Here is a 27,179-nt window from a genome sequence, read left to right on the forward strand (position 1 = left end):
CCCTTCTCTGGTACTACAAAATGATGCTCCAGTAACTAGCTGCCAAAGCAACTAATCAAATTGTTGAAAAGGTACACTTTTTGGCAATCTATTGTTACCAGCTCTGGTTATGCAATAATCCTAATTGATGGCGCCTAACTTTTATTAGGTCTCGCCTAATGACCGCTTTAATTGTAACTGTGTGAGAGTTGTAGTCATCACTGAACACCCCCAGTCCCCCACAACATACATGTACATATATCAAGAGGCTTTTAGACAAGCCATTTCAGCCATTGGCTACTGTGGTTCAGCTGGTGTTAGGCATTGGCTGACAAAATGTGAACATCCAAAAATTAGTTCACCTACTTGTTTTCACACATGCAAATTCTGGCTGTCCAACTGTCCCTCAATTTCCCTCTTTCTTTCACCCCCCTTGCACATCGATTGATTTCTGATGCACCCCTGTCTGTCCCTGTGCCCCTAGAATGGTTCAAACCAATTTTTTTATATTACCTCCAGCTATCACATTCTAACCTAACAAAACAAATTACCATTCACCCATATGTTCTTTTATAAAGCGAGCCTGCTAGGATGACTGAATACCAGGCAGCTGTCCACTGAAGCTCCACTTGGTGAATTCTCAGTCTTATCTTTGGCTTCTGAGTCCGTCGTGTGAGGTCCGGTAAAGTGTTATCAGGGCATAAGAGCAATTGGCCAATGTGCACTAATTGTCACCTAAAAATATTGAGGAGTTAGATGAAAACCTGACTTCACTCATGCTTAGTTCTGTGGCAATTTCTCAGAACCTTTCAGAACTCTCTGTGGTATAGGAGGAGAAATTTTGGGTTTAGGTTTTTTTCTCCCATTATCTTACAAAGAGCTTTAGTTTTATATAAGAAATTGTGTACTAGTGTAAATTTCCACCTTGTTCATGAGTTTGAGAATAGAGACTTGGATACCCTGCACTGATAGTACAGAAAGTGGTGAGTGGCTCAAGCTATACAAGGGCTCATCTTAGAGATAATTGCAATGATAATTTGTGTTTAGTACGTTACATGTGGAGGTTGTAATTGGGAAGTTGTTCTAACTTTCTTGTATGGATTCAGTTGATAGCATAGACTACAGCAATTATTATGAATAATCACTTGTATTTCACACAATCTGCCATGTGTATGCATTTTAGCACATTTGACAATCTGGGGTAGGACATTGCAAATGTTTCCATCAAAGATGGGAGTCTGATTTTGGTTTTGTGACTGTGTGCGATTAGTGAGTGCAGTTACACATTTTTATGAGTGCTTTATGTGTTTATTTTTTGGGGAGAGGGATGAGGTCTTGGTGCTTTCCTCAACAGGTTTTGGAGCTCATTGCCCAGCAGTAATATAAGTATGGTAAGTAGAGGATTGTGGAGAGGATGTGGATTAACGGCTAGGGTGGTCGACATCGAATCTGGGGAACCCAGTTTGTGTCTCTGCAACAACGCTCACCATCCTGTGATTCTGGGCATTTCACTTAATCTCCCTGTGCCTAACAAAAACAACAATAAAAAAATGAATGTGTCCTTTTGTAAGGCAACTGGTGCTCATGTAAAGCGCTCTGATACCTTCGGGTTGAGTTTGCGCTATATAAAGCTCAGGGGGGAAAAAATATGTATTGGAAAGTAGCAAATTAATTGCATATTTAGGATGGGTTTGCTGTCTGCTAGCAGAGCAAATTCCGCACTCCCAAATAACTAAATGGAAAAAAAAAAATCTTCGCCTTGTGTTGTTCTGGAAAGCTTCAAACATGATGGAAGCATTGATTTTTCACAAGAGGTACCTGGGCAAACGGCACAAGGACATGCCAAGAAATGAATTCCAAGAGAGAAGAGGAATGGAAAAACAACCAAGTAGCCTTCAGCAGAGACAGAAGAACACTAAATGGCTTTTGCAAGTGTAGACTAACCTCCGGTCTCCATGGCCATGTTCATAGATATTATCTTCCAGTGAGGTGGGAGTGTGTCGACCGGGACCTTCAAACCCACCTTAGATAGTGTGTGGCACAAAATTATAATAATGGGTAATTTAGTTTGCATCTTGTGGTCTAAAACACGGTGGGTGCCATTTTAAGAATATATATATTTTTTTTACGAGACGTCCATGTGGTAACCTTGCGATGGATGAAAATATTTTAGGTTATAAATGAAATTAAGATATTGTTTTGGGGAAATAAGAACTCCTTTCTTTATGCTCTCTTGATTCGCTGCACCCACAAGCCTAATGCCTTAATGACAGTTGGCTGCCATGCATGCAATTTTTAGTTCTTGGGTAGACGGAGCATGTGCTGTCCGTCTCTTTGAAACATTTTGTTTTCTATCAGTGGACTTGGAGGCTTCCCGTTACTTACCATTGGTTAGCTACAAATTCACTCTCAATTGCTTGCTTCCCGCTGGTCAGAGCTGCAGTCGCCACTTCCTCTTCTTGTGCATGGCCATCCCCACTGGAGCATGGCCTAAGTACTTGTGTCCTTTCACAGCTCGCTTTTTTTGGGAGCTATTTGTTTCTTTTGTTGAAGCATTCTACAGAGTGCATCTTTTGTAGCTGTCTGTCCTGTTTTTCTATCCTGTTCATTTGCTCCCTCCCACCCTCTCGTGTGTTTGCTTGTTTCCTTCTACCTGTTTTCCATGTTGCTGTTCCCTCCCATTGTCGTTTTGGCTCCCTCACCCACCATTACCAAAAAATGCTACGATGTGGAAACCACTGGCTGTGTCATAGAGCTTTTTTACCTTCTCCCCACCTGCCCCACCCCTCTGCCTAGGTTGTCTGAGTTCAATAACTAAACAAGCATTGGTAATGCATTGGTGTCGCCTATGTAATGAATAAAGAGCTGTTGTCATCAATTATTGTCCAGGAGAAGGAAAAGGTTCCCTGACAAATGACAAAGGGAGTGGAGAGGATGTGGCACAGCAGCCAGAGCTGTTGACTCGAGAGCTGGGTATCCCGGTTCGCATCTAGGCGACACCGCGCATCATCCTTTGATTCTATGCCAATCGAAAGGCTCTGATAGATCTCCTGAAACTTCCCAAGGCAACATCGATTAGGTGGTTCATCTCCTTATGAGAACTACTGGGGAGGCTGGGGATGGAGACTTTTTGGTCCAATCCGGAAAGTATGGTGCATATTTCAAGGGTGTAGCTGAAAGAAACGTATTGGGAAAAGATGCTTGTAAAGGACTTGGCAGAACCACTGACCAGTTTGACTAAAGATTTTCTGAACTTCAAATCTGACCCACTGTTTGAGACATCTATTGATGAGATCATTCCATCTATGGCACGCAAACTTTTCCAACAGTTCCGCTATAAGACCTTGCCTATCAGATTATTCTGTTTCAAGTGGTGTTCTAGTGCTTCTCTTGATGATCTGTACCCTGCTTGTAAAGCCTGCCCAGAATCTATTACCCATTTACTTTTCTTTTGTCCACATTATTTATCTTTGAGAAAAAATGAATGTTCCCATTGTGCAAACTCATTGGCCTGGGCCATTATCTTGAGGTGAATAGAACTTTGTGCCCTGACACCCGTAGATCTGTGGTCTTTGGCCTCTCAAGATTGTGGTACACACTGTGGATCAGGCGTGGGAAACTACCTGTACGAAGCACTTTACCCTTCTAGGAGTACTTGTATTCGCTTTTTTTTTTATATATTCATATCCCCAAACGTTTTCTATCCCTGTTTTTATACTTGTGCTGTGTACTTTTTTGGATCTTGGTGATCGAAATAAAAGTTTTGACGATGATGATTCTATGCAAATCACTTAAACTCTCCGGGTGATACATTGTTATACAAGTATGCTGCAATAGTAAAAGGCAAAACTTTATGAAAATATAGTCCCACCAAAGGAACTGTTAACGGGAAACTGTTAAGAGAAGCAGACGAGGAACAAGCATTGGTAAATGCAGGAACATATGCTACAGCCAATAGAAATAGAGGAAAGGTGAGTGGCACGCACATGAACCAATGAGAGGCCAGAAAAGAGAGGTAGCAGGATGTATGTCCCTTTTAAGTTTATATTAAAAACAATAGATTTCTCAACCACAACGCAAGCGCTGTGCAGGCAAAACCTAAAAAAGCATTATGAAACAGACACTATCTTTCCCCCCCGTTTACAGCTATGTTGCTTCTTAAACCTCCCTCCCCCGTCCATGCTGCTTCTAATCCTACCCGCCTCATCCTTGTTCCTTCTCCCCCTCCCACCCATCCCTGTTCCTTCTCCCCCTCCCACCCGCCCTTGTTCCTTCTCCCCCTCCCACCCGCCCTTGTTCCTTCTCCCCCTCCCACCCGCCCTTGTTCCTTCTCCCCCTCCCACCCGCTCCTGTTACTTCTACCACCCACCCCTGTTCCATCTAATGTTCCTTCTCACCCCTCTCACCCGCCCCTGTTCCTTCTTCCCCCTCCCACCCGCCCCTGTTCCTTCTTCCCCCTCCCACCCGCCCCTGTTCCTTCTTCCCCCTCCCACCCGCCCCTGTTCCTTCTTCCCCCTCCCACCCGCCCCTGTTCCTTCTTCCCCCTCCCACCCGCCCCTGTTCCTTCTTCCCCCTCCCACCCGCCCCTGTTCCTTCTTCCCCCTCCCACCCGCCCCTGTTCCTTCTTCCCCCTCCCACCCGCCCCTGTTCCTTCTTCCCCCTCCCACCCGCCCCTGTTCCTTCTTCCCCCTCCCACCCGCCCCTGTTCCTTCTTCCCCCTCCCACCCGCCCCTGTTCCTTATTCCCCCTCCCACCCGCCCCTGTTCCTTATTCCCCCTCCCACCCGCCCCTGTTCCTTATTCCCCCTCCCACCCGCCCCTGTTCCTTATTCCCCCTCCCACCCGCCCCTGTTCCTTATTCCCCCTCCCACCCGCCCCTGTTCCTTCTTCCCCCTCCCACCCGCCCCTGTTCCTTCTTCCACCTCCCACCCGCCCCTGTTCCTTCTTCCACCTCCCACCCGCCCCTGTTCCTTCTTCCCCCCTCCCACCCGCCCCTGTTCCTTCTTCCCCCCTCCCACCCGCCCCTGTTCCTTCTTCCCCCCTCCCACCCGCCCCTGTTCCTTCTTCCCCCCTCCCACCCGCCCCTGTTCCTTCTTCCCCCCTCCCACCCGCCCCTGTTCCTTCTTCCCCCCTCCCACCCGCCCCTGTTCCTTCTTCCCCCCTCCCACCCGCCCCTGTTCCTTCTTCCCCCCCTCCCACCCGCCCCTGTTCCTTCTTCCCCCCCTCCCACCCGCCCCTGTTCCTTCTTCCCCCCTCCCACCCGCCCCTGTTCCTTCTTCCCCCCTCCCACCCGCCCCTGTTCCTTCTTCCCCCCTCCCACCCGCCCCTGTTCCTTCTTCCCCCCTCCCACCCGCCCCTGTTCCTTCTTCCCCCCCTCCCACCCGCCCCTGTTCCTTCTTCCCCCCTCCCACCCGCCCCTGTTCCTTCTTCCCCCCTCCCACCCGCCCCTGTTCCTTCTTCCCCCCTCCCACCCGCCCCTGTTCCTTCTTCCCCCTCCCACCCGCCCCTGTTCTTTCTTCCCCCTCCCACCCGCCCCTGTTCTTTCTTCCCCCTCCCACCCGCCCCTGTTCTTTCTTCCCCCTCCCACCCGCCCCTGTTCTTTCTTCCCCCTCCCACCCGCCCCGGTTCCTTCTTCCCCATCCCACCCGCCCCGGTTCCTTCTTCCCCCTCCCACCCGCCCCTGTTCCTGCTATCCCCCTCCCACCCGCCCCTGTTCCTGCTATCCCCCCCCACCCGCCCCTGTTCCTGCTATCCCTCCCGTTTTCTAGCCCCGCTTGACGTCCCGTTCTCTAGCCTCACTTTATTGCCAAAGCAAATAGCTCACCCATAGGCAAGACCTATTTGTTTTGTCAATGCATGATAAAAATATTTTTGATCTGTTGGAAATATATTTCGGCGATATAGGTGCATCCACGTCTTCCTTTGTTTCTTGAGGGATGTAAGTGAATACATCGAAAAAAATTCACTTGAAGAACATTCTAGTGTAATGCCATTGTGTGGGGGAAAAAAGCAGATTAATGTATCCTCAGGTAATTGACATAATTAGAAAAAAGCAAAAAAAAAAAAAGTGATGGACAGGATGCAGAACAATGTCATACATTCGCCCCAGTACAGAGATCTGGGCCTAAATCCATCGTTTTTTTGCTCGCCATTCCAGCTTGAACCCAGCCATATGCAAATCAGTCTTGACCCTGTGCCTCATGGGTACAGTCCAGCCAGAACTGCCAAGCCAGGTCCTCCCTGGACTGGAAACAAGCATCCTAGGACCGGTTTCGGGGCTTCACCCCTCTTCAGCCAGGATAGCTTGATTCCAGTGGCATGGAGAGCACGGGACCCACGTCTGGGCATACCCTTCCCACTCGGGGTGACAAATGCAAAAACAACAGTTGATGGACAGAATGCAGAACAATGTCATACATTCACCCCAGTACAGAGATCTGGGCCTAAATCCATCGTTTTTTTGCTCACCATGCTGTTCCAGCTTGAACCCAGCCATATGCAAATCAGTCTTGACCCTGTGCCCCGTGGGTACAGTCCAGCCAGAACTCAATCAATCAATCAAGCATTTGTATAGCGTGCTACTCACCCGGAGGGTCTCAAGGCGCTTGGGGGAGGGGGGTCCGCTACTGCTCGAACAGCCAGGTCTTGAGTTGCTTCCTGAAGGAGAGGTGGTCTTGGGTCAGGCGGAGGTGGATGGGGAGGGAGTTCCACGTCTTGGCAGCCAGGTAGGAGAAGGATCTTCCTCCTGTTGTGGCTCTTCGGATGCGGGGGACGGCGGCGAGGGCGTGACTGGTTGATCGAAGCTGGCGGGTGGGAGTGTAGAAGGTCAAGCGGTCGTTGAGGTATCTTGGGCCTTGGTTGTGGAGAGCTTTGTGTGCGTGGGTGAGGAGTCTGAACGTGATTCTCTTGCTGACGGGGAGCCAGTGCAGGTTTCTCAGGTGTACGGAGATGTGGCTGTGTCGGGGAATGTCCAGGATGAGGCGTGCTGAGGCGTTCTGGATGCGCTGGAGTAGTTTCTGGAGTTTGGCTGTGGTTCCGGCGTAGAGGGAGTGGCCGTAGTCCAGTCGGCTGGTGACGAGGGCCTGGGTGACAGTCTTCCTGGTTTCGGTGGGGATCCACCGGAAGATCTTACGTAGCATGCGTAGGATGTTGAAGCATGATGCGGAGACGGCGTTGACTTGTCTGGTCATGGAGAGGGAGGAGTCCAGGACGAAGCCCAGGTTGCGTGCGTGGTCTGTTGGTTTGGGTGCGCTGCCAAGGGCAGGGGGCCACCAGGAGTCGTCCCAGGCGGAGGGTGATGATCCCAGGATGAGGACTTCCGTCTTATCTGAGTTCAGTTTCAGGCGGCTGTTCGTCATCCACTCGGCTACGTCTTTCATCCCTTCGTGTAGGTTGGTTCTGGCGGTGGCGGGGTCGTTGGTGAGGGAGAGGATCAGCTGGGTGTCGTCGGCATAGGAGATGATGTTGAGGTTGTGTTGGCGTGCGATGGCTGAGAGGGGGCTCATGTAGACGTTGAAGAGGGTGGGGCTGAGTGATGATCCTTGAGGTACGCCGCAGATGACTTCGGTGGCCTCGGATCCAAACGGGGGTAGGCTGACTCTGTGTTCTTCCGGCGAGGAAGGAGATTATTCATTCCAGTGCCTTCTCCTGGATACCGATGTTGTTGAGGCGCTGCACTAGGGTGCGGTGGTAGACCGTGTCGAACGCCGCGGAGAGGTCCAGGAGGATGAGGGCCGTTGTTTCCCCGTTGTCGAGCAAAGCTCGGATGTCGTCGGTGGCTGCGATGAGGGCGGTCTCGGTGCTGTGGTTGGCCCGGAAGCTGGACTGCGAGTGGTCGAGGGATCCGTTCGTCTCGAGGAAGGCGGCCAGTTGTCTGTTGACGGTTTTCTCGATGACTTTGGCCGGAAAAGGAAGGAGCGAGATGGGGCGGTAGTTTTTGAGGTCAGTGGGGTCCGCTGATGGTTTCTTCAGTAGAGTTCTACGTGCTTCCAGCTCTCTGGGAAGGTGGCGGTGTCGAAGGAGGCGTTGATGATGTCCCGCAGGTGGGGTGCGATGACTGAGTCGGCCTTGTTGAAGACGTGGTGAGGGCAGGGGTCGGTTGGAGATCCTGAGTGGATGGAGTTCATCGTGCGGATGGTGTCTTCGGTGTTGACTGGGGTACAGGCGCGGAGGGTGGTGGTGGGGGGCGTTGTTCCGGTCGTAGGGTGCGTTGGCTGTGTGCTGAAACTGTTGTGTATGTCTGCGATCTTGCTGTGGAAGAACGAGGCGAGCGAGTTGCATAGGTCTTGCGAGGGCGTGATGTTGTTGTTTCCGGCGCTGGGGTTCGAGAGCTCTTTGACGATGTTGAAGAGTTCCTTGCTGTTGCGGGCGTTGTTGTCCAGTCGTTCCTTGAATGCAGATTTCTTGGTGGAAGGATCAGCTGGTGATGTCTTCGAGTGGCGAGCTTGAGGGTGGTCATGTTGTCTGTAGTTGGGTCTCTGCGCCAGGCTTTCTCGAGAGCCCGGCAGTTCTTCTTGGAGCTCTTGAGTTCGTCGGTAAACCAAGATGCTTTCTTGGTGCCGGGTCTGGCGGGGGTGGTCTTCAGTGGAGCGAGGTCGTCTGCGCAGTTGCTGATCCATTTCGTGAGGTTGTTGGCGGCTTGGTTGGGGTTGGCTGATCTGGTGGGGGGGTTCTGGCTCAGGGATGTGGTGAGCAGGTTGGCAGTGATCTTGTTCCAGCTTCTGCGGGGGACAAGTTGCGGGTGGTGGTGAGTCGTGGTCCTTCTGAAGCTGAAGTGGACGCAGCTGTGGTCTGTCCAGTGGAGTCCGGTGGCGTGGCTGAAGGTGATGTCCTTGCTGGAGGAGAAGACGGGGTCGAGCGTGTGGCCGGCGTAGTGGGTGGGGGTGGTCACCAGTCGCTTGAGTCCGAGGTTGGCGAGGTTGTCCAGCAGGGTGGTGGTGTTGCGGTCGTTGTTGTTCTCCAGGTGGAAGTTGAGGTCCCTGAGAAGGATGTAGTCAGCAGAGGGGAGGGCGTGCGGGCTGATGAAGTCGGCGATGTCTTAGCTGAATTGTGTGCGAGGTCCCGGGGGTCTGTAGATGAGGGTGCCTCTGAGGGTGGTCTTGGGGTCAGTGTGGATCTGGAAGTGCAGGTGTTCGGCGGCTGTGAGGGTGTCTTAGGAGTTGATCGTGATGCGGATGGTGTTCTTGTGGACGATGGCGATACCTCCTCCATTCTGGTTGGCGCGGTTCCTCCGGGTGATCTTGTATCCGTCCGGGATGGCGATGTCGGGTGCTGAGGAGGCGTTCATCCAGGTGTCCGTGAGGAAGGCGACGTCTGGGCATGTGGCGTCGAGCAGGTTCCAGAGTTCCACTGCGTGCCTGTGGACGGAGCGGGTGTTGAGCAGGATGCACTTCAGGTGCTTCAGGTGGTTGCTGTTGGTGCTTAGCTTGGCGGGTGCGGTACGGGTCCGGATGCAGGAGAACTTGCAGGATTGGCAGGTGAAGGGTCCGTGGGTGCGTCTTGGGGTCGCTCTGCAGCAGCTGGGGCTCCGGCCGGTGTTGAGTGCGATGAGAGTGGCGGCGTTGTAGGTCTTGCGGGTGGGCTGGCATCTGCGGGGGCCAGGGGGTCTGGCGCTGGGCGCGGGCCAGGTGCGGACGGGCGCAGACGGGCTTGCCTTAGGTGCGCCTTCGGCGCGCCAGCGGCGCGGCCGTTGCGTGGACTCCATATGAGTGGGAGAGGGAGGGAGGAACAGGTGGGAGCGGGGCGGCCATTAGGGTGCGAGGGGGTGGAGCTATGGGACGCGGCGGCCAATAGGGTGCGAGGGGGGTGGAGCTACGGGACGCGACGGCGGGAACGGGCGGCGAGGGGGAGACGCGGGGAATGACAGAAGAAAAAAGGGACACAATCTGGGCACCAAAGGAGAGGGGGACAATTAAGGCAGCAAAATACACAGGTACAGTGGGGGAGAATCACTCACTCGTGGGTACAGAAGAGCAGGAGGGCACAGTCACTCTAACGCAGGCAGACACAATGCAGCAGCGGTCAGTGGTCACACAGGGGGCTGCGTGGCGGTGAGGGGAGCGACCTGCCTGATAAACAGGGTCAGAGGTCGCTCTCTCTACCGCTGCGCGGCCTCCATATGAGTGGGAGAGGGAGGGAGGGAGGAGGAGGTGGGAGCGGGGCGGCCAATAGGGTGCGAGGGGGGCGGAGCTATGGGAGCGGGGCGGCCAATAGGGTGCGAGGGGGGCGGCGCTACGGGACGCGACTGCCAAGCCAGGTCGTCCCTGGACTGGAAACAAGCATCCTAGGACCGGTTTCGGGGCTTCACCCCTCTTCAGCCAGGATAGCTTGATTCCAGTGGCATGGAGAGCACGGGACCCACGTCTGGGCATACCCTTCCCACTCGGGGTGACAAATGCAAAAAAAAACAGTGATGGACAGAATGCAGAACAATGTCATACATTCACATACAGTTCGGGCTGGACTGTTCCCATGAGGCACAGGGTCAGACTGATTTGCATATGGCCATCTCTGAACTGGGGTGGCAGAGTGGGCTAAAGAGCGGTGATGGATCAAACCCAGATCTGTTGACTGGGTGTGAGTGTTTGATTGGTTCTGATGCTCCGTCCATCACCACCCCCTTTTGTACCGCATAATTAGAAAAAAGGCATGCGAAAATCTTCCTGTTCGAAAAGGAGTGAGCTGTGAACTTAATTTTCCATTCTCTGCGCCTTCCTTGGACTTTGGTTATGCTATTCTTTACTCTTTTGAAATGCACGCTTCACGCTGTATTTCTTGTTGCTCTGAGTAATGGTGACTTTAGGGCATGGCCTTGTGAGGCAACGATAGTCTCATGTTTAGGGTAGAAACAGTTGAAAAACATTTCTGCCGTGAAGGAATTTACAATCTGTGTATTTAAATCATTTGTGTTTAAAAGAAATGCCAGAACACATTTTCTTTTTTGGGAGCGAAAGGTTTGGGTGATGGCAGAGGACTGGCAGTAGAAGCAACACTGCCGCTTGTCACTGTAAAATGTAAGATAATTTGTTATATCTGTTACTTTACTTATTTAAGCATGTTTTTTAGGTCTCGCTGAGCCAGCGCATGCGCTGCTTGGAGAGACATTTAGTAGGTGAGTTTTCAAAGTGCTATTGGCTGGCCTAACGCTTGCATTCACACGAGCGTGCACGGGCGTAGCCGCCATCTGTCTTTCACGGGTCATTCGCACCACTCGGCCACACGTCTTTCTCTTTGAACGCAGTGCGATTGCGCTTTCTGGCAAGGCTCATTAAGCACACACGCGCGATCGCTTTTACGAGCTTTCCTTCATATTCCTGAAGCCGATAGCTTCCTTGTGTGCGCGGCCGCGATCGCTTTTACTTTCGCGGCTCTTACAGAAAATGCCCCCTTCTGCCTTTACCGTTCCCCCCCCCCCCCCCCCCTCCTCGCACAGCCCAACATTTGTTATCCCCTTTAATGCCCTGGTGGCTGTTGGCTATCCGGAATGACTAGCGTTTAACTCTTGTTTCTTTTAGCAGAGCCGTGCTTTCTTGCTCTCTTCCTTTTGTACAGCTTCCCCGTCAAATAACTCCCTTGCATTTAATATTGCCCCATTTTTTAATATGTATTTTTTATCCCCCCTTGCTTATGCGTGGCTCGCAGCCACTTCCTGTTGCTCTCACCCAACTTCCTTGACTTTTCCACACCTCCTCTCTATTGTTCCCCACTCCTCCTTTCTCGGTTCTGTAGTGAAAGAGCCACTCTTGTAGTTTGGCACCCTATGATGACCTCCGACTGCCACCATTTTATCTGACTTTAGTGTGTTATATTACCTTAGCTTTAATGTAGGATGGTCCTGCATATATCTGCTTCTCATCTATCCTGTAATCTTGCTGTCTTTCTTTGACATGGCCTCATGTCATCCTGCTTTCTGACTTTACCTTAATTCATACTTTTCTGTGTGCACAGTGGTGCTTGTAAGTTGTGTGAATGAGAATTATAGGTGCTGACTACTGCCTTTGACAGGGCCTCATGTCTGACTCTGCCTTGCTGCTGCGTGCACAGTAGTGCTTGCAAGTTGTTTGAGTTATTCACATTCAAGGTCTTGCTGTTTTCCTGAGCGATTGTTTTTGTTTAGTGTACTGTGGAAGGCCTTGTGCGAGCTTCGTCAAGACAGAGGCTGGAAGAATTGTGAATGGAGGAAGAGACTTGAGAGCTCCTTACTGCCATGAGGATGCTTGCTTGGAACTTGGCCAGTTCTGGTAAAATTCCTCTGGAGGTGGGAGTAGGTCTTTCGCGAATCTTCTAGTGTGTTTAAAGCTGAGGTTTGCAAGCTGAGAAACTGGGAGTTTGGATTCCGAGCGAGGGCAGACGTGTCTATCTCGGATTGAACCCTGATTGCTGAGCTTTGATCCCCAGCTGTGTGAAAACTTCGTCCCAAAGGCGAGACCTATTGGCTATGACACTGCTTGTTAATTAAAAGTAGGCGTACTAGAAGTGTGTATGTGTAAGACTGTGCTATTATTTTGCTAGGCACACAATTTCACGAATGGCTTATAGTTGCCACTGTTATGTTTGTTATTGACCAAGACATTAGCAGAAGAGTTTTGGAAATGAAGTGAAACAGCCATTTTATCAACAACAAAAAAAATAATAACCTACCTTTATGTAGGCGCTATGGCGAGGATATACCCGAAGAACGACGTTTCTGAAGTATAAGGCGTCCGCCATGACAATCCAGATGCATTTCCGGGCAAACCGTGCTCGAGTAGTTCAACGACAGAAGTACAAACAGATGAAAGACGCTGCCATTTTAATACAGGTGTGTTTTCTTTACCTTTGTGTGGTTTTTTTGTTTGTCTTTTATTTGTTTTCCCTGAATAGTTTTAATCGTTACTAACATTTGCAAATATTGATGCATTGTGAATAGTAAACGGTGTCTAAAAGAAGAATCAATTATACGAGGATCCTTGTAAGGAAGAAATATTATGCTGAAGTGTTGATATTTGTAGTATTCGATGGGCGGCTATATTAATTTCATGAATTACCTTGGATTGGTAATGCTCCAGTTCATTTCATTGTGGTTCTCCTTACCTTTCTCCGACTACTCTCCCTCCCCTCTTGTTGCTCTTTGACAGTTTCCATTCAGCTGTAAAATGAGCCGCAGAGAAAATGAACCACCGAGAATTCAGTATGGAGCTGCTATTCAGGGTAATTTGAGGTAGATGTAAGTAATGTTGTGACCCACCCTAGCTCTTTCCTGGACTTGTCCATGAGGTACATTGCCACGGGGGAGTTTTAAATTTTTAATTTTTGGAGCGGTATTACCATTTAATGTTTCCATTGTGTCCAGATATCGGCCTGAGTGACAGTACTTTCAATGTACCTCATTACTTGAAGGCACATGTTTTGCTACTTCAACTGCTAGCATGTGTTCAAGAAACTCCTATTAAAAAGCCACTTGCAAGGGTCTTGCAATAAGTTGAAGGGTGTGGGATTCTTTCCTAACTGAGCAAATTGTATTAGATTTCTGCCCAGTGCTAAAGTTCATTCTGACAGGAAGGGACAATGTGCAGGTGGTCTTTCATGACTAAAGTCCACCTACATAGTGACATTACACTCGTACCCACAATGACAGTAGATGAACACTTAGCTACAGTGTATTACTGGGGTGTCTACAACCTCACAAGTAAATTTGGCGGTGGATGCTCTTACTGTCAGAGTCAAATTTTTAAATAAGTTTAAATGTTGGCTTGCCATAATTACCTATCTAGGTGGAGTTTTTGCCGTAGTAGCTCTGGAACTACAGTACAGCTTTTTATACCATAGCTGTTTCAAAGGGGTACCATTGACTTTATTGCCTGTACACTTCTTGCACCGTTCACAACTGCCCAAGTCAGCATGAAGAGTCTTCAATTGAAGTATCTCTCCCAGGAACTGCACACCAATGTGTAGCTATAGGCAGCAATCTACCTGATTTACCAATATCATTCCTCCAGTTCATCACAAACTTGGAAGTTTGAATCCAAGCAAACCTCTGGGTCAGCATTCACATGTGAACAAGATTGCTGGCATCCATCCACATGTGAACACGAAAGTACCACAAGGTCAAAACTTTGTGGTGCGGATGCCATGGAGGTGTGCACCCTGAGCTGTTGGTGCTCTTTGCCTCTTGTCTGTTATTTGTGCTGCTCTTTTAAGGGTTCAGTCACATTCTTATAATGAATATAGCCCTATTAATTTGGTGCGACACAACTTGAAGTTCGCGGCTTTCTTGAGGATGTGGTTTGATTGTCACTTCAGTGTAAGGGGTTCACGGTCTAGATCTGTGCCTTTTGCGAACAGCGTTTTTAGGTCTCGCTGAGCCAGCGCATGCGCTGCTCTGCAAGACTTTTAGTATCGGGGTTTTCAAAGTGCTGCCACAGGCTTTTGGTGGCCTAGCGCTTGCGTTCACGCGAGCGCGCAGCCGCCATCTGCCTCCCTTCCATCGCGATCACTTTCTCGTGCTACTGCGCGCGCGAATCACTAGCGTTTTTTTTTTTACATTACAACAAGCTTCCCGCGTCGCACGGCCAATGCTTGTTTTTTTTAGCAACAGGCCCATTTTTTCTACCTGTTCATTAAAGGATGAGTTGTGCTTCCGCCATAAAATACCGTCAGCACTCTCCACCTGAGCACCACCCTTTGTCGGTGTGTACGTCTGCCTCTATGACTCCTCCAAGATGCAGCACTAAGACTGGGCCAAGCCAACCTATTTTGTTGTTTATCTCTTAAATAATTCTACTGCTTTCCTCCAGTGCTGGTACTTTTCTCGCAACTTGATCGGACTGCCGGTTGTTGACTAAACTACTAAAAGCGTATTTCCTGTAGAATGCTTCAAGGACTGTGGTGCTCAATTAACTGGAAAATGTGCATGAGATAACCGCTTCTAATCAAATATATTTATATCTTTTTTTTTTTTTTAAATTAAAAAATTAATTTGTGAAAGACAACCGATTATATTTGCACTGCAGTTATATTATGTTCAATAAAGCACTTTACAACATATAGAGAGGAAGATTACATCACCCAGAAAGCTAAAGGAAAAAATGTGAACACAACAGGTGGTGATACTTTAAAGAAAGACCAAAAAGATTCTCAGTGAACATGACCAAGTCCCCAAGGACGGAATGCATTGATTGTTTTTCTGTGTGTAATTAAATACAAAATTAGGACCTCTCGGAGAGTAAGGAGGTATTACCGCTTGATGTCAGCTACGGGTCACCTTGCTTCAGCCATGGGTTCACTTCACTATGAGGGAAGCTTTCTGGCCATGCACACGGTGCAGGCCCCTTCAATGCCATGGACTACTGCGGCAATATTTCGTTTTTGATTACAAAATATATTTTTTGCTTTAATTCAATGCTTGTTTTTATTGTGTTGGTGCATGACCAACAGCACCCCCAACACTGCTGCCCGGTCACTTGCATCAAACACGCACATAAAGTGCACAATCCATTACTTTAAATTTAAAAAAAATGCAAGAAGGCCACCCAAGCTTCACCGTGTCTACTTGCATGACGCTCATCCTTTAATATGGTTTACCTTAATAAACAAGCATAGGCATAGCCAATAGGTCTCGCCTTTGGGACCTTTATAAGTGTTTAGCCATGCTACAGTTAACGTTGTTGCAGTAAGGATATTGTACTGCATAACTAAATACTTAAAAGGTCCCAAAGGCGAGACCTATTGGCTGTGCCAATGCTTATTGTAAGTAGCATTTAAGTTTCTTCGACACCATAATAGAAACTTCACCCACTCTCCAGTGTCTTAAAGAGCATCCATTTGTAGGGTCAGCTAGTTGGGAGAGAAGGTGTATGTATGTTTACTGCTACACCTTGGTGTAAGTGTACACTGTTTCTACTCACCAATCTGTAGATTTACAGTTAGGTTTAGACTTGCATGCCTCCAGCCACACATCAGGGGGTGGAGCATCCTACAATAGGATTTAAGAGTGTAAAGTTATTATTCGCTATTAAAGTAATTAAAATATTTAATAATTGTATCATTTTAATACACATAATTCATGTAATATTTGTTCCTACAGGGTGTTCATTTATTTCCTCATTGCCATTGTTTTCTATGGGAGTGTGTTGCAGTATTGTGTGGCTTTCAGCCATGTGATATATTTAGGTCTTGCTGTGGATGTCTTTGCCTGTCAACCCTCACGTTATCCGTATCTATAACAATATATACATATTAGAACTAGTAGAGAGAGTGTATTTTGATTGAGCCCTCTTCAGCCATTGGATCCTAGTTTTCCAGGTTAGCTATTGGTTGAATGATCGGTCCTTCAAGCCCATGGGATTTTATGGAAGGTTGCTTTGACCCATTATTCCAGTTCCCATTCGTTTTTTCAGATGCAGGCATTCAAGTAATCCTTGCTCCTCTAGTCTTCTGTGTTGCTTATTTACTCCCCCCTTCATTCACACTCCCCGTTCTAACTTCCAGTCCTCATTATAGATAATCGCCCCTTTGTTCCCATATTTCAGGCTTGTGCTTCTTTCCCTTTTATTCATAATCCTCAACATTCGTTCCTATCATTGGCTCCAGTACCGCCTCAACCTCTCCATGCCCCAACAAATCCCATCCATTCCTCGTAATTGTCAGTCCTTATTCCAAATATGGGCACTCTTCCCTCCTTGGTCATCTACCTTTTCATCTTTGACACTCCTTGCCTATCACCCGGCAGTAGGCTCCCCCGTTTCTATCTAGCCTTGCGCATTGTTCTTTGTGGACCATGCAGGTAGTTAATATGTGACTGGAATTACTTATTAATAGCAGGGTGACCTCTCAAAACAAGCATTGAAAATGCAATAGGTCTCGCCTTTGATTAAGTTAAAGCCATTTGCTTTGCTAATGGTATTGTATAGCAAAGCAAATGGCTTTAACGTAATGAAAGGCGAGACCTATTGCATTTTTAATGCTTGTTTTCTTTTTCCTGCAGACAAGATTAGATTATGTGATTCAAGAGGAAGGAGAGCAGTCTGCGCAGGGAAGTCCCAAGTGCAGCAGTCCTCCCGGTCTTGGTGCCGAGATACTTCCGACCCTTTGCAGTACGAGTTTAATGTGCCCCCGCCCCCACTTTATTTGTGTTTCTAAAGGTAGATTACTACATTTAACCAATGAGCCTGTTTTACATACAGAAGTGTTGCAGTCTACACTCGGTCATTGCTAGCAAGTGGACCCACATCTCAGGTAGCCAGCGCTGGCCTTTTGCATTGTGGGACATGTAGTTTAAATGTCACAATTTTAATATGGGTATTAATAGTGGTGTGCATGGTTGTGTTGGCTGAAAGGCAAGGTCTGTCAAAAGGTGCCACGAATACTAAATGGCACTGAACAGATGCCAATCCAGTCGTGTTCGGGAGTCATTTGTAACTGTGTGCGTGTTTCTCTCTCTGTTGCATCTCTTAGGTCTGGGCTTGTATGCGGGTGTGTGCTGGTGTGTGTGAGGCAGAGAGGTGTCATTGCGTGTCTGTGTGTACGAGTATGCAAATGTGTGCCTGTGTATTTGTTTGGTGTCTCGTCTATATTTCAGAATCTATGCCTTGGTGCAGTGAGAACCAGATGGCCTGTGTTCCTGTGAATGTGGTGTGCCTCTTAGAGTGTCTGTGAGAGAGAGAGATGGAGATTATTGGGGAGGCTATATATACATGTCACTCCGTGCTTGTGCGAACGTGTGTTTTATATGCATAACCTCATGTGTGCATGTGTTTATCTGTGTTGGTAAGATCTAAGTGTGTGTCTGTCGCAAGTTTATGAGCCTGTGTGCATGAGTGTGTATTTTTCCAAAGGTGCTCGCTTGAGTGTGTGCAAGTAAGTGCATGATGAACCATGGTGTGTTCGTGTGTGTGTGCATACAAGTTTACCAATGTGTCCCGTTTTATGTATTTGGGGACATTATTTTTTATCTCAGGAGCTAGGGGTTGTGTGGCTGCATCCATCTAAATATATATGTTGTGTGTCTGTGAGTGCGTGTAGGGGGAGGGTATATTAATGTGTCACTATGTGCCTGTGTGTCGCTGCAGATGTATGGGAGCGTGGTTGTTAACGTCTGAGCGTATTTTTATGTAAGAGGGTGCGCAGAGTGCATGAGGGGTTATTATGTGACTACATACGGAGGTGCGTTTACATTTGTTTCACTGTTTATGAACATGAGGCCTCTTTCTTGGTATATTTATGTGTGGGGTGGCTGGGCCCTCATAAATCATGTGGTGTGTCTTAAGAGTGTGTGTGCATTAGATCAATATACATGTTCGCGCATGTGTATGTCTGTATACATGATGCCTCTTCTGTGTCTCTTAGTGTATTTGCATGGACGCGCAACAATGTGCGTATACTTATATGTACGTTTGTGTTGAGTTCTGCGGTACAAACTAGAGAGCCTGAAGAGAGAGAGAGAGAGCGAGTGTGTGTGTGTGTGTGTAGGTGTAGGTGTGTAGAAGTATGTTCATATAGTACCTTGGTCAGCACAAATATTACATGTGTTGTGTGGAGCAATATGGTTCATTAATCTAACTGCTTACCCGCACAACCATTAGTATATTGCTCAATGTTCACACTGTCCAAAATGTTCGTTCACTTTGACACTTCCATTTCATTCCATATTCATCATGAAAAGTTGCATATAGAAAAGAAATAACTAATGTGTAGAAAGATTGTGGCCCTTTGCCACATTAGTGAGAATAAATAGGGCTTATTGCTATGACCATTGTTATTATTTAAGTACACTCTTGCAATTCAGACAACAGGGCCTAGAATAAGGAGGACCAGTGCACAGGGTGTAGCACGGTCCTCCTCACACCTGAGGGCGTGTGAAGGACGTGCACACCCCGCCTTCGACCCTCAATGTACCTGCCCCGCTCAGATTCCCTCTGCAGAGTCCCATGCTCACGTGGCCCTGTCAGATGCGCTGTACATTCTACGAATAACTCAGACAGAGGGCTGGAGCGACAGACGGACCGAAGCTGCATGCACAACGCTAGTCACTGATGCTTATATATCATATACGAACAGTAGCGTCTCTGTTGAGATAAGAAACCATTAATAATGGATCGGTTATGTGCACTTATCTAGACAGTGCATATACATTACCCATGATAGAAGGGGACAGCTGACAGACATCTTTTTGTGTTGTGGGAAATGTTTGTTTCATTGTCTTTATTCATTTGTGCTTTGAAGGTTCCTAAATTTGATCACACTCAGTAAATTTTTTTTATTTTAAGGGCGAAACGTACATTACATGACGGCTGCTGTATAAACGTAAACAGTGGCAATTTTGAGAGAGGCTGTTGTGTGCTTGTGTGGTGTGTGTCTGTATATGTGTGCTTGTCTGTTAGGGGCATAGTATAGAAATGTAAGAATGTGTGTGTGTAAGCGTGTATGTGTGTCTTTGGGTGTGTATGTAAGTGCGTATTTATATCTGTGTGAGTTTGTGAGAGCTGTGTGTGCGTCTGTGTATTTGTCTAAGAGTGTATCTGTGTGTGTGCATTTGTTGGAATATCTGCGTTTGCGTGATTGTGTATCATTGTATGTGGGTGTCAGTGTGAGGACGTTTGTGCTTATCTGCATGTAGTAGAAGGTAGGTGTATGTATCAGTGTGTCTTTGGGTGTGTATCATGTACGTGTTAGTGTATTTGTTTCTTTGGGGCGTGAGTTGGTATATGTGTGTGTTCGTTTTTGTTTATGTCTGAATGTGTGCCGGTGTATGTGTGTGTAATATCTGCGTTAACTTGATTGTGTACTCGTGTGTGTGTGTGTGTGTGTGAGAGAGAACGTCAGCGTTTGGTTGATTGTGTACGTGTGTGTATGTGTAAGTGTATGTGTCTCCCCAAGTCCTTTCTGCCTGGTTTGCCTCAGCTGGCTCCTCCTATGCAACACCGATACATCAAAAAAAGGCTGTTTGTTATATCAGCACTATTGGTAAGGCCTTACAGTGCGGGTGAAGGGGCAGGGGGGGCTGTGTACAGTGTGGCACTGCGCCTGCAGCAGAGAGTTCCTCCTGCTTACGGCCATGTTTGCGAGCCCTCGCCACCGATGTTGTAACCCGACAGCCCCCAACCAAGCCGCCGTAGAAATATTCATAACATGTAGCACCTCCGAGGGGCAGGAAGATGGTAGGAGTAGATTTCTACAAGTCCTAGCCCACGTGATTGGTGAAATAATTAATTTAGCACGTCCCTTAAGAAACACGGCGTAGTCATTAATCTGCCAAGCAAAAAGGACTCTTATCAGACTTGAGACCAGAGGAGATCTCAAGAATATAATATACAAAGGGTTAGCCGTCTCTATTCGCGGCGCTCCTGTCTCTTTGAGAGCAGCATCTCGGTACATAAAGATTTTTTACTTTATTTAGTGAGTTCTATTCTTAATGAACTTAGCTGTCATATGCTTGATAAATCACACCCTTTGCTTCCTACTCTGCGGCCATACGCCAGCCAGGAGTCAGTATGGATGATATACCGACAATCTCTCTATAAATGGAAAATTATGGGAGTGAGCGTGTGTGCCGCTCTCGCCGTGGTTTGCATGGAGGTGGTTGCCGTTGGGGGAGCTTTCGGGGGAGATGTGCTGTGCTGTTTGTTTTTTACTGTGGACAATAGTCAGTGTCGGGGCATCTGCGGTCTATTCTTGCAGCGCGAGAAAGGGCCCGAGCCTCTTTTCATGCCAGGGTCGTAAATTTCGCTTTGCGTCATAATAGAAAGGCTATAAAACGGGCTTGAAATTTTACCCAAGGCAGGCTTTAATCAGCAGATAATGGGTTCCAAGTGCGCTTTCCCCGCTCCCATCTCTCATTAGCACCTCACCTACTCGGGCGCTTCCCACTCCAAGCACACACATTTATTTACAGCATTTGATTATTAAAAGGACATTTGTGGACGCTGCGTTTTTTGTTTCAATAAAGCAACGTGCACTTTATAACTAAAACTAAGCCTGTTCAGATGTTTAACATTGCTTTAAAACAAAATTAAAAGCGCGGTCCCGAAAGTGAAAGAGGACAGCGCTGAAGCTGGAGCATAGGGATCTCTTGTCTTTATGGGGCCATGTGTTTCTAACACATGGCCCCATAAAGATGGGAAACGGCTTTGCGACAAACACAAAGCAGGCCACCGAGTCCAGCTCGGAGACAAAGGGCGTGAACAGAATACCCTCATTTCCAATGGCAGGCCACCATTTAACATAAACGGTGATGCCAGCCAATGGAAAAGGGGGCGGGGCTTAAAGCCCTCTACTGAAAATCCTCTCCTACAAAATCACTCGCGTAGGCGGGGCAGGGCTCTGTCCTACAACGCAGCTCGAGACCTAAACATACAGGAGATGCACTCAGAGCCTTGATAAGGTCTATAATGCTTATAGCCCTGCACTGGGATATTTATGTAGGCTAATGAAAACAAGTAAAAATCAGTAGTATTGTGAAAATAAATATGCAAATTAATATGTTGAAGGCATGTCCTTTGTATATGGTTTGCACTGCTCAAAATCAAAGCAGAGTGGAGATTGTGTTGTTGTTTCACTCTACTTTAAACGAAAAGCGACATTCAACAGTATCTGATCTGTTCGCAATTCTCCGGTGTCCTGAGTTTGAAAGGGCAGTGATCAAGCGCCTGGGACACATAGTAATGGCTTAAGATACTGCAGCCTGCACCGGTAATATGCAATAGCAAATTTTCAAGGGCATCAATTACGTTCTTTGAAGTATAATAAAAAGCGAGACCTATTGGCTTTGCCAATGCTCATATTCCACTATTCTTGCATAATAAGCTTATTTAATCAGGCATCAAAATGTCATATTCAATATCTTTTTATTTTCTTTAGGCAACTTATCGACTATTTCAAGCTAGACAGATGATTTGCAAAACGAGAGCTGCACAAACAATCCAAACATTTTACAGGGGTTACAAGGCACGTAAGGAATATAGAATTCTGCTTTTCTCTATTCAAGTGATTCAGAGGTGTCTTCAAACAAAGTTTCAGAGGGCAAGGTAAAGTAACCTTATTGTATAATTACATTCTTAACTTTTCTGAGAGCCCACTTTTTAGCAAAAAAAATATTCAGTGTTAATTGTCTTGAATTTTAATGTTATGTCTTTCCTACTTTTTCTGTTGTTAAAGCATTTTCACTGAGCATCCTTTTTCAGACTTAATTTGTTTCCTAACTTTTTCACTTTAGAAAATACTAGTATGATCTGATAAATGCAGACGACATACTGCCGTAATCCAAATAGAAAGTTACAGACTGCTTATCTGTTTTATTAAACAATGGATCCTCCATTTGGTTACGTTTGTGTTTAAGAAGTGGTGGTGTTCAATGTATATTTTTATTTTAGGTTTTGAAGTCTTGGGTTTGTAAAAATTCTGTTTTTAAATATTTGGGTTATATACTGTCCTTGCTATATGTAGACATTCTCGAGGATACTAGTAGTGTAATGTACTTGTCTGTCATGTCTCTAATATGGTATTGTGTGATCACGGTTGTCTTCTACTGTGCTGGAGTATCTTCCTACATACTGCAGGCCACACGAACACTCCAGCACATACACCGCGTACTCAGTTTTGCACGTGAGCATCTTTGTGATGGGTACTGGATCCTTCTTAAAAGGGGTTTTAGAAGTAGTTTTACTAGTACTATATTTGCACGCTTTGCAAGAGGTACACCTAATAAACCCCTTCCTGTAGTTTAGCCAGGTTTCAGTCGTAGTTATTTCAGGGCTACTTTTAACCAAGGGATCGCACATAGACCGTGCTTTTCTGAAGGTTATGTTAGGAGTTTTAGAGAGTAAATCCCCGATTACTGGATCATTGCTTCCTAGTACCCAATTTTTGTTGACAATCCTACGCAAGGACTGGTGCTGTCGATTGTAAGTCATCAGTCTGGTAGGTTGATCTGCCTGGGCAGGGGTAGGATTAGCGGACTTGGCTTTACTGACCAGTTCATCAGGTCTCTCAATCAGGCCAGTCTTCTTGATTGCATTGTCAATCGTGACCGTAGAGTAACCCCTAGCCAGGAATCTGTCTCCACTATCTTTTTGAGCCTTTATTCAATCTTCATCCATGCTACAGATTCGCCTAATTCGCAGCATTTCCCCAAAAGAAATGCTGCGAATGAGGTGTTCTGGATGGTGAGTAGTCGCATGGAGCTGTGATTTACCCGCCGTGGGCTTTCTGTGTATATACATATACATATCCTGCTTGCGGTCACCAGTAGGTAGTTATAGTTAGGACCTTGTTTCTATTCAAAAAGCATTTTTTCTTTTGCCAATATCTTTGGTGCCGTTTGACGAATCTTTGTGAAAGTTTCAAAGCTCATAGGGGGCTCCAGTCAGCTCCTGTCTTGAAAGTTTCGGAATGATTCGTCAAGCGGAGGCCGATAATAAAGGGGGGTCCTTAAACGTGTTTTCTCCATGTTAATTTCCATAGGAAATTTTGGAGAAGGCTACAGCCCGAACTGTTGAACGAAATTACTCCAAATTTGGCAAAAAGGTAACTCTTGGTTCAGAAAGCGTTCTTTTTGTTAAATGGTATAAATCCGTTCAGTAGTTCCTGCGAACATAAAAAAAGATCGATCTGGCTGCCGCAGTGGATCGGCGAACCCTCCCGAGCACGAGCTTGTTTGATTGCCTGCCAGCACTCCAAACCAAAAAGTGTTGGAAGCCATCTTGTGACTCGGTTGAACCGAGTCACAAGAAAAAAGGTTAAAATTGAAGAAAAGGGGGCAGGGTAGAAACACCCTCACCGCCTAGACCTGTTCAGGGGGGTCCCACAGGAACCCCCAGGGCCAAAAAATGCATTTTTATTAAAGTTTTGGCGGGATTCGTGTATGGCGCAGGTGGGCCAGGTCCCGGGAGCAATGAGGAAAATATATGTGGGGGCCTGCAGGGGACCCCGCATCCCCGGGGTCCGCCACCTCCTCGGGTCATAATTGTATGCGTGGGGGTACGCGGCGCCCCGCAGCCCCGGGGACCGCCACCTTCCCAGAGCTTTTAAAAAAAGAAAAATTGCATGGGGGGGGCTGCAGCCCCCTCCCATGCTGCCCTGGGGGCTGCCACCTACCCGGTGCTTTAATTAATTAGGCTGGGGGGAGGCCCCCCCAAGCCACGGGGACCGCCACCTCCCCAAGGCTTCAAACATATGCTGGAGGGGGGCCATGCGGCCCCCCTCCTGGAGCCCTCCGTGGCCCTGGGGACTGCCACCCCCAGGGCCTGCTCCAGCAATGTTCCAGGGTGCAGTTCCCCCAGACATTGCAGTTTGCAATGGCAGGGCGCTGTCATGAAGCGAAGCAGAATTGCTTTTGGGCAAAGGGAGCTGCATGTTAGCAGCTCCCTTTGTCCCAAAGCAATGCCGGCTCCTGCATGTGGGGAACCGGCAGGGACCACTGGGGCATTAGGACTCCCCCTGATCCCCAACATGAGGCCAGGCCCTGGGGGATGTGGTCCCCAGGGCCTAAAGTGGCCCATGGAAGGGGCCGCGTGGCCCTCCTCCTATATAAGGAATAAAAAAAAAAAATATGTGGCCATGCCCCGGGGGATGGGGGTCACCGGCCGAAATCGACCTGGGTAAGGGGGACGCACGGCTCCCTTCCCGTCTAATAAAAACAAAAATAATGTCTCAGGCCCTGGGGGATGGGGTCCCCAGGGCCAAAAAAATATAGAGAAGGAGGGCCACACAGCCCCCCTTTTGAAGAATATAAAAAAAAACCAAGCTGGCAATTTGCCGGAAGCCCCGCCCCCTCCCATTTCCAAGGTGGTGTAAAAAGGGGGAATGGCCTCAGACCACTCTCAGCAATCCAGTTGTGTGGGGTTTACTAGAGATAACAGGAGGGATAGTTGGCCCCAGGGACCCTCAGGAGGCAAGGGGACTTCATCCCCCAACCAAAAGCAGAAGGCGCATTTGCAGAGCAGTGGAGAAAGGGGGCGTGGCCTGAGTCCACCTCTTAGCAATCCCACTATCTGGGTCTTACTTGAGGTATCGGGTAGGCTAGTTGGCCCCTAAGGACACACAGCAGCGAAGGGGACTTTAATCCCCATCCAAGAGCACGCCAGGAGGAACGTTTGCAGAGTGGTGGTCAAAGGGTGCGTGGCCTGCTATGAGAACTTAGGAATCCTGCTTTGTTGGACTTACTGGAGGTAATAGATGGGGTAGTTGGTCCCCAAAGATGTCCTTGGGAGCCAACTACCCTTCCTGTTACCTCCAGTAACTCCCACACAGTGGGATTGCTAAGAGGTCTTTGGAGGCCACGCCCCCTTTTTTCCACCACTCTGTAAACGCGCCTTCTGGCACACTACGGGTTGGGGGATGAAGTCCACTTTACTCCTGAGGGACTTTGGGGGCCAAGAAGTCCTCCTGGTACCTCCTGTATGTCCTATGCAGCGGAATTCCTGAGCACTGGTCGGAGGCCCAGCACCCTTTCTCCACCACTCTGCAAACGCGACTACTAGTTAAAGACTCATTTCCAATGTAATAGGTCTCGCATTTGCGAAAGTTAGGGCTATTGGCGTTGTGTATGTAAAAGTTTTATACTAATGTTTTGTGGAGTGGAGTGGATGTACGTTGTGTGTAATGGAACTATGCGGTATGTTATGCAGTGAAATTATGTGGATAGAAAGTATGTGGTATTTAGTTTATAGGAAATATGTAGAGTGGGTTTATGTGTTATGGAGAGTAATTATGTGGTATGGTAGTCTGTGTTCACGGTTCGATCCCCTGTGCCAGAGGGAGGTTAGCCCAGCACCATGTGACTCTGGGCAATAGCTTGCTTAATCTTCCCGAGGGCCCCCAGCCCACCACTTTGGAGGTAGCTGTGCGCTTGACAAATAATGGTATTTCATTTTATTTCATTATGTGGTATGTGCATGGTTGCCCCCACTTTTTGCTGAACTGCTGATGTACTTTGACTGAGTGTGCCCTGTGCTCCTGCTAATCAGGTACCCAGGGCTTTTGTTCTTTCCCTAAAACTGCATTGAAGCCTAAACCCAATTGGCAATCTGACCACAGGTCAGTCCCTGGTAAATGGTACCACAGGTACCCAGGTCCCTGTGACCAGGGAAGGCCTCTATGGGCTGCAGCATTTATTGTGCCACCCTTAGAGGTTCTGTACCTTTACACTCACACACTGCCTTTGAAGGCTGCATGTTTTGGTGCAGAACAAAGTGAAGAGTCGACATGGCACACATCCCTTTGTGCCATGCCTTCAAAACACTACTCTGGCATAGGTCAGTCACCCCTCTAGCTGGGTGCACTATACCAGTGGTGAGGGTACAGGTGCATGAGGCCTGTACCCCTACAGTATCTATGTCCATTCTTAGACATTGTAAGTGCAGTGCTGCCATTAAGAGTATATGGTGCTGGGAGTTTGTCATTACGAACTCCACAGCACCATAATGGCTACACTGAAAACTGAGAAGTTTGGTCTCAAACTTCTCAGCACATTAAACCCACCCTGATGCCAGTGTGGGGGTTTAATGAAAAATGCCCACAGAGGGCATCCGAAAAATGACCATCACTAGTGTCTGGGCTGAGTGCCCCCCCCCCCCCCCCAATGCTACTACCACCACCAGACATGTTTATGGACCCCTGGGTCGAGAGCCTGCTGCTCTTGGGGCCTGAAACAATGCACATCCTGGGACGAGGTACTAAGCCCCAGGATGGGCAGGATCCACGAAGGGGAAGTTCGAAGGCTTGCCGCTTTTGTGAGCTTCCTTAGACCACTTGCTGCTTCCAGCAACTCATCCCCACTGGTTCTGACCTCCACTTTGGGTGGGAGAACCGGCAGGAAAAACAAGTGAGGAAGAGAGTTGTGCCCACCTCTGGGAGGAGTCGAGGATGGCGTTCTCTTCGATGAAGGTAGTCAGCTGGGCGTTGATGAATCTCTCTGTGACTTTGGCTGCGAAGGGAAGGAGAGAGATGGGCCGGTAGTTTTCAGGTCTGTCAGGTCGACCTGAGGGTTTCTTGAAGAGGGGCTTGACCTCTGCCCTCTTCCAGTCATCGGGGAAGATGCCGGATTCGGGAGGCGTTGACACTCCTACCTAGTTTGGGTGCTATTTCGGTGGCGGCGGCTCTGTGGCATATGTGTATTGTGGAGGGGTCAGTGGGTGTTCTTCATGGTCGTGGCAGTGTCTTCAGTGGTGGTAGGTTCGCAGGCATTGATGGTCAGCTGGTTGTCGGTGGTGTAGAGGGGGGTGGTGT

The 27,179-nt window shown here is 48.1% G+C and overlaps 1 protein-coding gene across 2 annotated transcripts in view; it reads left to right on the top strand.

The window, feature by feature from the left end:
• The window catches only part of ASPM (assembly factor for spindle microtubules), a 393,967-nt gene that overhangs the window by 163,834 nt on the left and 202,954 nt on the right, over positions 1-27,179 (top strand). For both annotated transcript variants that reach the window (XM_085601843.1, XM_085601844.1), the window contains exons 20-21: positions 12,628-12,777; positions 21,813-21,979. In XM_085601843.1, coding sequence (XP_085457969.1) covers positions 12,628-12,777; positions 21,813-21,979 — 317 coding nt within the window. The remainder of the gene's footprint in view (positions 1-12,627; positions 12,778-21,812; positions 21,980-27,179) is intronic.

This window comes from Triturus cristatus, chromosome 4_2, assembly GCF_964204655.1.
Source record: "Triturus cristatus chromosome 4_2, aTriCri1.1, whole genome shotgun sequence".
Classification (NCBI taxonomy): Eukaryota; Metazoa; Chordata; class Amphibia; order Caudata; family Salamandridae; genus Triturus; species Triturus cristatus.